This window comes from Lonchura striata, chromosome 8 (genome assembly GCF_050655825.1).
Source record: "Lonchura striata isolate lonStrDom1 chromosome 8, ASM5065582v1, whole genome shotgun sequence".
Lineage (NCBI taxonomy): Eukaryota > Metazoa > Chordata > Aves > Passeriformes > Estrildidae > Lonchura > Lonchura striata.
In genome coordinates, this window is record NC_140710.1 from 1,669,420 (window position 1) to 1,682,926 (window position 13,507).

General features: G+C 53.6%; 1 protein-coding gene across 2 annotated transcripts in view; it reads right to left on the minus strand.

Moving 5' to 3' along the window:
• The window catches only part of PDE4B (phosphodiesterase 4B), a 140,498-nt gene that overhangs the window by 55,036 nt on the left and 71,955 nt on the right, over positions 1-13,507 (minus strand). For both annotated transcript variants that reach the window (XM_021535580.4, XM_021535581.3), the window contains exons 2-5: positions 8,055-8,249; positions 6,203-6,239; positions 6,045-6,115; positions 735-784 (exon numbers count right to left, since the gene is read on the minus strand). In XM_021535580.4, coding sequence (XP_021391255.1) covers positions 735-784; positions 6,045-6,115; positions 6,203-6,239; positions 8,055-8,249 — 353 coding nt within the window. The remainder of the gene's footprint in view (positions 1-734; positions 785-6,044; positions 6,116-6,202; positions 6,240-8,054; positions 8,250-13,507) is intronic.

Genomic DNA, 13,507 nt, shown 5'->3' on the forward strand with positions numbered 1-13,507 from the left:
CTTATCCAGGCTTCACACGCTGTGAAAATTAAGCTTTATTAGTCCCTCCAAGCATGTAATTATTGGAAAGGCTGAGATTAAACCTTACAAATGGGCACTGATCCAAATCTTATCTCCTTCTCTCCAGAGCAACCTTTGAATTAGTGCAAGCAGGGCCAGCTCTGATCCTGAGCGGGGTTCTACAGCCCCTCAGCCTGGCTAAACCCAGGTGGCAAAGCAAATAAACCTGTCCTAAGTCATCAGCTTCTGCTGCCCATCCTCGTCCTTCCCCCTGCCTGAGCAGCCCTCGCGGTGCTGCCCACCCCACCTTGCCCTGGCACCCCCTTCCCAGCAGGAAGCCAAGGAGGTCTCACCCAGGAGAGGTTTGAGTACACAGATCACATGGAAACAAACTGAAATAAGCAGAATAAAAAAAGATCCAGCTGTGCCTGAGCCTGTTCGAGGCTCGTAGGCTGAGGCTTGTCCAGGCCTGTGCTCACAGGGACTCACAAGAACAGCAGCCACTGTGGCCATGACTATCAAACCAAAATCATGTTCATCTCCTGTGCTAATACACCAGCAGAAACCCCAAACCAAACGATTAAAATAACAATATTTGGAGCCTGATGGCTCTCCCCTGTGAGCTTTGCAGGAGGAACCCAGAAGGGCACCGGGGAGGGCTCAAGGAAGCAGATCTGGGCAATCAATGTCGTGTGCACTTGGCCTGGCAGCCCATCCCCAAATCCCACACGTACCTTGCAGGTTCACTCTGGAGACAGGTGGCTGACTCGTGGCTGGAGATCTCCTGAGAGGGAAAAAGAATTCTCTGTCAGGAGGTGGGATTTTATCTTTCCAAACCCTGCCAGCTCCCTCGGTTAAAAATCCTTTTCCATTCTTCCAAAAAACCCCAAACACTTCACAGGGATTTGTTGAGCAGCACTGGCAGATCTGTTAGGAAAAGCCAGAGATGGCTGCTCCCTGCTTGTTCCATGGGCTGGAAATGAGGAGAAATGGAACCAACCCATGCTGCCTTTGCAACTTCCTGCTCAAAATATGCCTGCAAGCAGCAAGGACCAGGCTCTGGTGGCTCCCCCACAGCCAAGGCCTCTTCCCAGAACATTTTTCCCTACAGAGTCTGGAATGGATCCTCAAGTGATGTCAAAATGCTGCAAGGCAATGCCACAGGTAAGGGCAGAAGTGTGCCTTTAAACCCTCCAGTTTGGCACCCTGAAGAGAGGAAGAGGCTCCTGCAGTCACTATTGTTTAGCTCTGAAATGGCTGAAGGACACTTCGTGGACTCTGAGCAACAATTTCAGCAGCAATTCCTGGATTTTGGAGGGGCCAAAAGCTATTTGAATAAAATTGGTTCAAGTCAAGCCAACAGGGTCTGACTGGAAAAAGGTGCAGATTCTCTTCAAACATCAACACAGTTCCCTGTCAGACTTGCCAAACAAAACTGTTTTTCAAACTGAAACCATCATCAGAGACTTGTTTTTTAAAGGAGTTAAAAAGAGTTGACACCAAAATCAAGACACTTCAGTTTGGATTGACTGCAGTACTTCAGGCTGACCAAAAATGAAACTTTGGGCTTCTGCTTCTCTAAAGAAGTTTCAGATCCATTTTAACTGAAGCCAGATTTCCCCACACTCTCCCTTCGCCAGCCTCCTTCCTAACCCCAAATTTCGGAGTCAGCCACTGAACTGCAACATCCATTATTCGCCAGCTCTCCTTTGAAGCTCGAATCAAAGCAGGCAGAGCGGCTCAATTGTAGCTCCGGGGGGTTCTTCAGAAGCGCTCCGGGAAGGGCTCGCTGCCCAGGTGAGGTCCGGAGCGCAATTCCAGCCGCGCTTCCAGCCCTCCCTGCCACCCGAAGGCTGTTCTGGCAGGATGCGCAGGACCCGGCTCTCTGAAGGGTTCGGCACACGCTGGGCGCTCAATTCCCTGCAAATGTGCCCCGACCTGCCTCTGCTGAGCCTTTGAAAAGCCAAATCTCGAAATCTCTAAGAAACAGAAACTCCCCGACAGGGACAGCACGCCGCGGCTGCAGCACTCGCGGAGCGGAGGGATGCAAGCTGCAGGATCTCCAAGCCCTGAGCTGCACAGACATGCCTTCGGGGGGGTGCGGACGCTGTTCCCCGCTCCAGAGCCAGCCTCACATCCGTGTGCCCATCCTGCTTTCCAGGCAGGGCGCGGGATGGGTTTGACAGCAGCGTCCCTCGCCAGCCCCCGCTGCCCGCTCCTTCCCTGCCGCCGCCGGGCTTGGCTCGGAGCGGGCTCCGGGCGCTTCCCGAGCTGCAGCTGCCGAGCTCCGGCACTCCAAAGCCATTAATCATCCCCTCCCCTTCTCCAATCAGGAAACTGCCTCAAGAGCCCTGACGTTAAAGGCCAAAAAATATGACTGCCAGTTGTGTTTTTTCCTCCCGGACTTAACATTCATATTTTCCAGCAAATATGTAGGACAGCATCCTCTTTTTCCTTGCTCGGGCCAGGAGGGGTGGAGGAGGAGGAGGAAAAAAAAGAGAGAGGAGAGGAGAGGAGAGGAGAGGAGAGGAGAGGAGAGGAGAGGAGAGGAGAGGAGAGGAGAGGAGAGGAGAGGAGAGGAGAGGAGAGGAGAGGAGAGGAGAGGAGAGGAGAGGAGAGGAGAGGAGAGGAGAGGAGAGGAGAGGAGAGGAGAGGAGAGGAGAGGAGAGGAGAGGAGAGGAGAGGAGAGGAGAGGAGAGGAGAGGAGAGGAGAGGAGAGGAGAGGAGAGGAGAGGAGAGGAGAGGGTAAAGGAAAGCTGAGATTCTCATGATCCCCAGAGCAGAAGTTTAAGTAAAATATCACATATCATGAGACAGATGATAAAACCGTGAGTTGGCAGCTTGGCTGCAACCCAGCAGAGTTCTTTGGAAACTGTGCAGGAAGCTCCACGGCACCTGGAAGCACATTCCACCATGGACCGGGATGTTTGGCATGGGATGGTTTAAAAATTTAATGACTTTTACTTTGGCCGGGCAAACACTTTATAGGTCAATCAAATCTGGGAATGCTTTCCAAAGGACGCTGTAAGATGCCTGTGTGTCCTACAGGTTACACCCTCACTTCCTTCCGGCCCTGTCCAATTTCAGATTCCTCATTAGGAGCTGTCAAAATGCCCGAGCTTTCCAAAAAAGCAAAGCTTAAAAAAAAGGAATATTTAAGCCATCTGTTTTTTTATTAACCTCCACCTTGGAATGCGGCGGTTCCTTCCCATCAAAATTTGCCAAGAGGAATCAACAGGAGGGAAAACCTCATGCCTGGATAAAATGCTGGAGGTAAATTTTATGTAAAATGAAGATAGTGAGCTCATGGTGGGTCCAGGTGATGCCACTCACAGCTGGAGTGGAGCGAGCCCGTGGTGTCCCACCGGGGACATCCCTGCACCTCATCCTTCCCCTCTGGAGCAGTCCCAGGGTGGGATCAGCGGGATGGGTGGGTGCACAGACCTTGCCAGGAGTGAGTGATGCTGGTTTGAGGCTGAACAGCTCTCCTGGGGCCCAGCAGGCCAGAGGATGACGGTGACAGGCTCAGTATAAATAGCCAAGGGGAAACGGTGGTTCCGGACAAAGGCGTAAAAAGGAGTTTGTTTGGTTTCTCCTGTTCAGCAGGTAGGAAAAACAACATCCTCCCCCTGAGTGCATCACCTTCCTCCTTCAGAGCAATCAGTGTCAGAGGAAGTGATGTGGGATTCAGTTCTCTGGGCAGCCCTCTCGCAGCTGAGCTCCAGGATGCTGCTGCTGGGAAATCCTTGTTGTCCCCAGAGCCCCAAGTTTGGGGTGCCCCCCTTGACATCTGCCCTTTGGCCAGGAACAAACTCACGTGAGGCTGGCTCCATTGGGTAGAGCCTGGTGCTGATAACACCAAGTCTGGGGCTTTGATCCCTCTATGGCCAGTTAAGAGTTGGACTTGATGCTGGATCCCTTCCAGCTCGGACAGTTCTGGGATTATTATTGCTCTGAGAAGCAGTGGTGGAAATGCAGGGCAGGACCACTTAGAATGCCTGCGATAGCCAAGGTGGCCAAGATCAAGGATTTGTTTAGGTTGACAGAGACCTTTGAGATCACCAAGTCCAACCCAGCACTGCCAAGGCCAGCACCGCCCCATTCAAAGTGCCACATCCACAGGGATTTTAAATCCCTCCAGGGATGGGGACTCACCCCTTTCTATGAAGAAATTCTTCCTGATACTCAAATAAACTATCTCTGGCCCAGCCTGGGGCCGTTCCCTTTCCTCCTGTCCCTGTTCCTGGAGCAGAGCCCGACCCCCTGGCTGTCCCCTCCTGGCAGGAGCTGTGAGAGCCACAAGGGCCCTGAGCCTCCTTTGCTCCAGGCTGAGCCCCCTCAGCTCCTCAGGGATTCTCCAGACCCTTCCCCAGATCCATTTCCTTCTCACTCTCCAACCCCTCAATGTTTTTTTTGGTGGTGTGGGGCTCAAACTGCCCCCATGATTCATGGTGGACATCACACAAGATGAACCACAATGCTTGCTCCTCAGTTCAGGGAGGACCTGAGGGATGAGGGGATGAACAGATAATGAGTGAGGGGATGAGAGGATGAAGGGATGAGGGGACAAGAGGACAAGGTGGTGAGGGAATGAGCGGTGAGGGAATGAGCGGTGAGGGAATTCCAGGATGAGAGAGCATGAGGGAATGAACAGATGAGGGGATGAGAGGACGAGGCAGTGAGGGAATAAGTGGTGAGGGAATTCCAGGATGAGAGTGCAAGAGGATGAGGGGATGGATGGCGGTGAGGGAATAAGTGGTGAGGGAATGACAATATGAGAGCATGAGGGGATGAGGGGATGAACGGCGGTGAGGGAATGAGGGGTGAGGGAGTGACAGGATGAGAGGGTGAGGGGATGAGGGGCTGGATGGTGGTGAGGGGGAATGAGGGGTAAGGGAATGACAGGATGAGAGCGTGAGGGCATGAGGGGATGGATGGCGGTGAGGGAATGCAGGATGAGAGTGTGAGGGGATGAAGGGATGGATGGCGGTGAGGGAATAAGTGGTGAGGGAAAGACAAGATGAGAGCGTGAGGGGATGAGGGGCTGGATGGCGGTGAGGGAATGCAGGATGAGAGTGTGAGGGGATGAAGGGATGGATGGCGGTGAGGGAATGAGGGGTGAGGGAGTGACAGAATGAGAGGGTGAGGGGACGAGAGGATGAGGCGGTGTGGGGGAATGAGGGGTGAGGGAATGACAGGATGAGAGTGTGAGGGGATGAAGGGATGGACGCTGTGAGGGGGAATGAGGGGTGAGGGAAAGACAGGATGAAAGTGTGAGGGGATGAGGGGATGGATGGCGGTGAGGGAATGAGGGGTGAGGGAGTGACAGGATGACAGCGTGAGGGGATGAGGGGATGGATGGCGGTGAGGGAATGAGGGGTGAGGGAGTGACAGGATGAGAGTGTGAGGGGATGACGGGATGGATGGCGGTGAGGGAATGAGGGGTGAGGGAGTGACAGGATGAGAGGGTGAGGGCATGAGGGGATGGATCGCGGTGAGGGGATGAGGGGATGGATCGCGGTGAGGGGATGAAGGGATGGATGGCGGTGAGGGGATGAGGGGTGAGGGAGTGACAGGATGAGAGTGTGAGGGGATGAGGGGATGGATGGCGGTGAGGGGATGAGGGGTGAGGGAGTGACAGGATGACAGCGTGAGGGGATGAGGGGCTGGATGCTCTGAGGGGGAATGAGGGGTGAGGGAGTGACAAGATGAGAGCGTGAGAGGATGAAGGGATGGATGGCGGTGAGGGGATGAGGGGTGAGGGAGTGACAGGATGACAGCGTGAGGGGATGAGGGGCTGGATGGCGGTGAGGGGATGAGGGGATGGATGGCGGTGAGGGAATGAGGGGTGAGGGAATGCAGGATGACAGCGTGAGGGGATGAGGGGCTGGACGCCGTGAGGGGAGGGCTCACAGCGCCCCCTGGCGTGGCGCGCAAACCGCGGCGGGGCCATGGCGGACGGAGCCTGAGGCAGCGCGGCCGCCGCGCCCTGGGCCCCGCCGGCTCCTCTTGTACACGAAAGGAGCTTAAAAAGCCAGGCTTACTTGTTGGAGGTGCCGTGTAAATTGGTGAGAAGCGTGAAGTTGTTCCTCACGCTTCTTAGGCTGGCCAGCACCTGAGGGAGACAAAACCGCACGTGTCACCTTCTCCGCTTTAACGCCTTAGAAAAACTCTTTTACAGACCAATGTGCCACCAACTCACCTGGGCGAAAGGCGTGACGATCAGGTCGTCGCCATGCCTAAGGAAAAACGGAGAAAAATGTATAAATTTCTGTACAAATTTACCTTCAAACAGAGTGGAATTCACTGCAGGGAAAGAGCGTTTTGCCAAGGGGGTTTTCCTCACGAACGTACCCACGGAGCATTTAGTTAACACCACAGAAAAGCTTGTTCCTAACGGAAAGGTCACCGTGTATAGCCAAAACAACTGGCTGGAGCGAGCATTCGGACTGGGAACGCCAGGCAATAAATGCCAGGAAATTCAAAAGTTAAGGCTCATGCTTGCACCGCGGTGGAAAAAAACCAACCGTAGTGGTGCGGGGAAAGGTCACCTTTGAATTTCCTGGCTTTTGTTGATCTCTGTCTCAGTCTCTAGCCTTGCTCAGACGCCGGGTTTTGTTTGGCTGTTTTCATCATGGAAGATTTGAGCAGAAGTCGTGAGCAAAATACAGCACTGCCAGCAATAAGAGGGATTTTTTTTTCCCCTTTTTCTTTTTGGTATTAGTTATGGTACTTGTGCGTGTATGGAACATTCTGTGTGATTTACCTAACTGAGAGATGGCAGGGTATAGAATCATTGAAAGGTTTGGGTTTGGCTTAAAGCCTATCCAGTCCCACCCCTGCCATGGGCAGGACACCTTCCAGCACCCCAGGTGGATCCAGACCCCATCCAGCCTGGCCTTGGACATTTCCAGGGATCCAGGGGCAGCCACAGCTGCTCGGTGCATCCTGTGCCAGGGCCTGCCCACCCTCCCAGCCAGGAATTCCTTCCCAATATCCACCTAAATTACCCATTTTCAGCTTAAATCCATTCCCTCTTGTCCCTCCATCCCTTGTCCCAGGTACCTCTTTAGCTCTCTTGGAGCCCCTTTAGGCACTCTTAGAAGCAACTTTTGGTCAATTCTATTCTTAATCCCATAATTAACAACAGGATGTACTGAGCAAGGGCAGCAGAGTCAGCTCCATTCTGCTGAACTCTCCTCTGGAAAGTTCTGCACCAGTGCTGGACCCCTCCAAAGAGGAATTTGCCCTGCTGTGCTGCCAGAGGTCATCCCCTCGTCCTCACTCGGGTATCAACGCCATTAAGACTAAATTTAATTAAAATTGTCTCCACACTGATGGAGACTGTCCCAGGTGCTAACAGAGCCTCGATGCCCATGGTGGATGGACACTTCAGCTACAGACAGCCACGAATTCAGGGAAAATGTTGGGATTCCCCCACCCCAGCACACTGCTGGGAATTGTTACAACCCACCGTTTACACGAAACACTATTTGCATAATTTGGCGTGATTCCTTCAATAAATATTTACTCCGTTTTGACTCATTTTCCCTCAGAATTTTCGTGGATATGGCTAATATTCAGATTTCCATTCTGTGACTAAACTTTTGCAACAGCTCAACTTCGTTTAACGAGCACTTTTTTTACAGCTTAATGGCCACTTCAAAACTTAAATGTGCCTTTCAAAATAAGGGGCTGGGAATCCAGGACACTCTGTGGGTATCAATCCTTTCAAGCTCAGCTCATTTTCCACTCGATTCTAGGGAACAGCCCCCAAAACAGGATGGGGTACAGCAATACTGTAAATAAAAATACCGTACAACTTCTCTGTTATTCCAGGATAGGGCTTTGAAAGCTTTTCTGCCAAATTCTGGAGAAAATGGGAATATTTAAGGGTTGGGATGGGAGCGGATGTTGGATCAGCACCTGTTTTGTGCATTCCAGCTATGACATGTGTTGTGAAAGAGGAGCATAAGCTCCCCTCAAGAGAGCTCTGAGGATCAGAGCAGCACAGAAAGCTCTCAGCGTAAAAGACGAGGCAAGTTGGTGCTTACTGTTCGCTGGGGAGGGAGGAGTTCCTGGACATGGTCTTTGGCGAGAGGTCGTAGTCGCTGTCGGATCGGTAGAGGAAGGACTCGCGGCGCTGGCTGTGGCCCGGGAACGTCGTGTGCAGGACGAGTCCCGCCGAGGAGCTGGCCTGCGGGTCCAGCGGGCTGCGCCCCGGCGACGGGCCATTCTCCACATCGAAGCTGCCGGGGGAACACAGAGCGCGGGTCACGCTGTGCGCGAGAGGCTCGCAGAGGGTGTTGTCACCTCAGCAGGGCTCGGTCACCGTGTCACCTCAGCACGACTCCCATAGTGTCACCTCAGTACAGCTCACCGTGTCACCTCAGCACGGCTCTATCACCGTGTCTCCTCAGCACGGCTCCCATCGTGTCACCTCAGCATGGCTCTATCACCGTGTCACCTCAGCACGGCTCCCACCGTGTCACCTCAGCACGGCTCTATCACCGTGTCACCTCAGCACAGCTCTATCACCGTGTCTCCTCAGCACGGCTCCCACCGAGTCAACTCAGTACAGCTCACTGTGTCACCTCAGCACGGCTCGGTCACCGTGTCACCTCAGCAGGACTCCCATAGTGTCACCTCAGTACAGCTCACCGTGTCACCTCACCATGGCTCTATCACCGTGTCACCTCAGCACGGCTCTATCACCGTGTCACCTCAGTACAGTTCACTGTGTCACCTCAGCACGGCTCGGTCACCGTGTCACCTCAGCACGACTCCCATAGTGTCACCTCAGTACAGCTCACCGTGTCACCTCAGCAGGGCTCTATCACCGTGTCACCTCAGCACAGCTCTATCACCGTGTCTCCTCAGCACGGCTCCCACCGTGTCACCTCAGTACAGCTCACTGTGTCACCTCAGCATGGCTCCCACCGTGTCACCTCAGCAGGACTCCCACCGTGTCACCTCAGCAGGGCTCTATCACCATGTCACAACAGCCCAGTTCCCACCATGTCACCTCAGCATGGCTCTATCACTGTGTCACCTCAGCAGGGCTCTATCACCGTGTCACCTCAGCATGGCTCGGTCACCGTGTCACCTCAGCACAGCTCCCACCATATCACATCAGCCCAGTTCCCACCGTGTCACCTCAGCAGGGCTCTATCACCACCCTGAAAGTTCTCCAGGTTTCTCCATCACTGGGATGAGCTGGACACGCTCAGGCTGCCTTGGTGAGAAGCCTGGCACAGCCAATGCCCAGCTGGGAACACCATGGCTGCTCCAGCTCCTGATGCGTCCCGTGTCCCCCGTCCCAGCACCTGGAATGCTGCTGTACAGATCATGTGCTTGGTCCAACTGAAAAGTGCTTTTATTCCTTTCCTCAAGTTCAATGTGCAGCCACACCAGCGCTCCTCAGGCTCTTTTTCCTTGGCCTTGATTCAGCACTCAGCCACCCAGCCAGAAGTTAACAGAAAATTCCCCAAAAAATGACCGATCCCAGAGTTTGGAGTTACCTCTGCCAGGAGTGAACAGGCACTCCCAGAGGTACAGGCTGTGAGCAAGATCCCCAAAACCCAGGAATAACTCTCCTGTCACTGCTTTTTAATAGTTACACGAACTAGAATATGGGAAAATGTTTCCCTTGGATGATCCAACATTAGCAAAATGTAACCTGAGATACACAGAGCAAGAGTTCAGCCTTGTGTTTGTCACCAGTTACTCCTGGTTTGCACAACACCCACCTGGAACTGTGTCCTGATGCCAAAAGTATCCCCCAAACAAACATTTTCTGGAATTGGTAAGAACTGCAATGGCGTTGTAAAGTTGCCCTCTCAAAGCTGCATTTCCCATTGATTTTTATCTATTGGAAGTTATCTGAGCTCTGCTGGAAAAACTTCATCACCGTGTTCAGAACACTGCACAGACTGTGAGGTCCTCTCCAAAGTTTCATACCCCATAGGCTTTGTCCAAGTAGGCAAAAAGCTGCATTTGCCAGCTTAAAAATAAGAACAGCAGAGAACAATACACAAAAACCCCCAAAATTTCCAGTTTATTCTCAAGTAACAGCACTAACAGCAGGACACCCCCTTTGTGATATAATTGTGTTATCTAAACATATGGGCCAGAAATTTGATATCTGAGGTCCCTATAAATCCTTCAGAAATCCCTGTCTCCATAAGAGTTCTCTCTAGGACATGTGGAAGCTGCCAGCATTCCCTGCCTGCCACAAATCCATGTTGTCAGATTTATTTATCAACATTTTCCAGTGCTGGACACTCTCTCTACCAAGCGATTCCAGGGAATTGAGCCCTGCCAGAGTCAAACAGGCTCCAGGGGAGGAAAGGTGACAGCAGCTCCAGAAGAGATGCCCAGGGCAGTGGTGTGTGGGAATCCAGGGAATCCCTCTGGCAGGTCTGGGACCCTGGCAGGGGTCAGGAACCCCCTGGACAGAGCCCCCAGAGACACTGGCTGTGATCTCTGGCCATGGAAAAGAGTTTTCAATCTTACAGGATCAAGTACCAGCTCTGAGTGTTTGATATAAGCAATAATTAAGTGTGGCACGGGTGCAAAAGTAAAATTTTAGGATTCTAGATGAGGGGTCCAAAGGGGACACGATGGAGGAAATTGGGTGTGCCTTGTCCTTTTTCTCCTTCTTCATGCCCTCCATGTCTCACTGTGGTGTTGGCATTTTTCTGTTGGTTCAGGCTGGGGACACACTGTCCAACGTAGGTGACAGATTTTGGCACGTTCTTGTAAATCCAGCCCAGGGAGTTTCTGGTATTGAATGTTTGTCACATCCCACTGAGGGCAGAGCCCCACACGCTGCCCTGCAGGACAGAGCTGGGCAGGGCAGCAGAACATGTGAGAGATAAACAGAATAAACAACCTGGAAACCAGCACAGACCAATTCTGGCTTCTGCTTTGGCAGCGGGGCTGATAGACACAGACTTTCTACAATTTTGGGATCACCAATAGCACAGATTCCAACAGTGGTGGAGTCTCCATTCCCGGAGGGATTTAAAGCCGTGTGAATGTGGCACTTGGGGACATGGTGAGTGCTGGGAATGGATGGATTTGGTAACCTTGGATGGAGATCTTTGCCAGGTGACTGCACCATCCCAGAGGGACGGGCCTCAGCCCAGGCAGTGCTGTCCCTCCGCAGTGTGGAGCTGGCAAGGAAGGAGCCTTGCCCTTTCCCTGGATGCCCCCCGGCTCTCGGGATGCTCGGGGATGGGAGCGGGGGGCGCAGGGAGGGCAGAGCCGGGGTCCTGCACAGCTCCTGATGCTCCGCATCCCGAAAGAAGGCAGCATCCCGGGGAAGCAGAGGGAAGGAGACAGCAGGTGGCAGGAGTTAGCTGTAACGAGCAGAGAGCGGCGAGCAGGAGAAATCCTCGTCAGACACAGCGAGCAACGTGAGTCACTCCGCAAACAAAGAGAATTCACAGCAGCAGCCCCCAGCTGCTCCAGTGCTGCAGTGTGACTGTGACAGCCGCACAGCACAGAACCTCCCGACCTGGAAGCGACTCACAGGGACCATGGATCCAGCTCCTGCCCTGCACAGACACCCCAAATCCCACCCTGGGCATCCCTGGCAGCATCCAAACCCTCCCGGAGCTCCGCAGCCTCGGGGCCGTGCCCATTCCCTGGGGATCTGGGCAGTGCCTGCACCCTCTGGGGGAAGAACCTTACCCAAAATCCAAGTTAAACCACCCCTGACACAGCTCCAGCCGTTCCCTGGGATCCTGTCGCTGGTCACGGAGAGAATAAATTGGTTCAATAATTTATTCTGCTGCAGATCCTAGTGAAGCTCCCCTCAATCTCCTCCAGGAGGAACAGACCCAGTGCCATCAGCTGTTCCTCATATTTCCACTCCAGACCCTTCACCAGCTTCAGGAACTGATGTCCCTGGATTAGCACTGCCCACCAGTAGCCTTGGAACGTGGTAAAATATTGGCAAAAAACCAGATAAATAGGAATGTGCCACGATTTGGATGCAATTCAGAGTCATTTGAGTTGTCATTGCCAGTCAAGTGGTTTCCATGAGAGCCACACAGCCCCACAGTTTGCTCTGGAGTATGAAACACTACCACGTTCCAGCCCAGCAGAGCAGGCAGGCTCAGGGATTTTTGTTTCTGTTGGGAATTTACACTTTCCCCGAGGATGATAGCACTGACTCTCCAAGAAGGTTCACCATCTGCTTTGCCTTCCTGGAGTCATTCCTGAGGACATTACTCCTCATTTCCCAGCTACAGTACCACCTTCATGATATCGAATGTTTCCAAAATATTTCCAGAGGTTTGGGCAGACTTTGTTGATTATAAAGCTCCTTTTTGAGATTCGTGAGTCTCACCAAGACATCCCTCAGGATTCCTAAAACAAAAAGGAAAAATGCTGTTCCTTCCCCTGCCCGGCCGCTCTCTAACGCAGTGCACCTGTTCCCCATTATCCCAACAGCTTGCTGCTTTTCCTAAATAATCTCCCATGTGGAAAGGGCTGTGCTTGAAACCACCAGCACTTAATGGCCCAGGATGGAACACATGGAGCCCAGCACAGCCCTGGCAGGGGCACAGGGCTCCCGGGGTGACAGCTCACAGCTCCACAGACACTACTGACCTTCTTCCCCTCCTGACCTTCTCCCACTGATACTCTTAGGAACTCCTAAAAAGTTCAAATCCCTCGGCTGGGTTTGTTCCTCATGTGGCTCCTGACTTTTCTCCAGGTGAGGCCCCACCTGCAGAGCTGCCGCAGCCCTGGGCCAACATCAGCAGGACCTGGAGCTGCTGGAGAGAGCCCAGAGGAACCCCCGGAGCTGCTGCAGGGCTGGAGCCCCTCTGGAGCCAGGCTGGGAGAGCTGGGGGGGCTCCCTGGAGAGGAGAAGGATCCAGGGAGAGCTCAGAGCCCCTGGGAATGTTCCCCTGGAGAGGAGAAGGATCCAGGGAGAGCTCAGAGCCCCTGGGAATGTTCCCCTGGAGAGGAGAAGGATCCAGGGAGAGCTCAGAGCCCCTGGGAATGTTCCCCTGGAGAGAAGGATCCAGGAGAGCTCAGAGCCCCTGGGAATGTTCCCCTGGAGAGGAGAAGGATCCAGGGAGAGCTCAGAGCCCCTGGGAATGTTCCCCTGGAGAGGAGAAGGATCCAGGGAGAGCTCAGAGCCCCTGGCAGGGCCTGGAGGGGCTCCAGGAGAGCTGGAGAGGGGCTGGGGACAAGGCAGGGAGGGACAGGACACAGGGAATGGCTTCACTGCCAGAGGGCAGGGATGGGTGGGAGATTGGGAATTGGGAATTGTTCCCTGGGATGGAATTCCCAGAGCAGCTGTGGCTGCCCCTGGATCCCTGGCAGTGCCCAAGGCCAGGCTGGGCACTGGGGCTGGAGCAGCCTGGGACAGTGGAGGTGTCCCTGCCAGGACAGGGGTGGGATGGGATGATTTTTAAGGTGCCATTGAAGCCAAACTGCTCTGTGGTTCTGTGATGCCACAATCTCCAGAGCTCAGTGTCCCCACGCA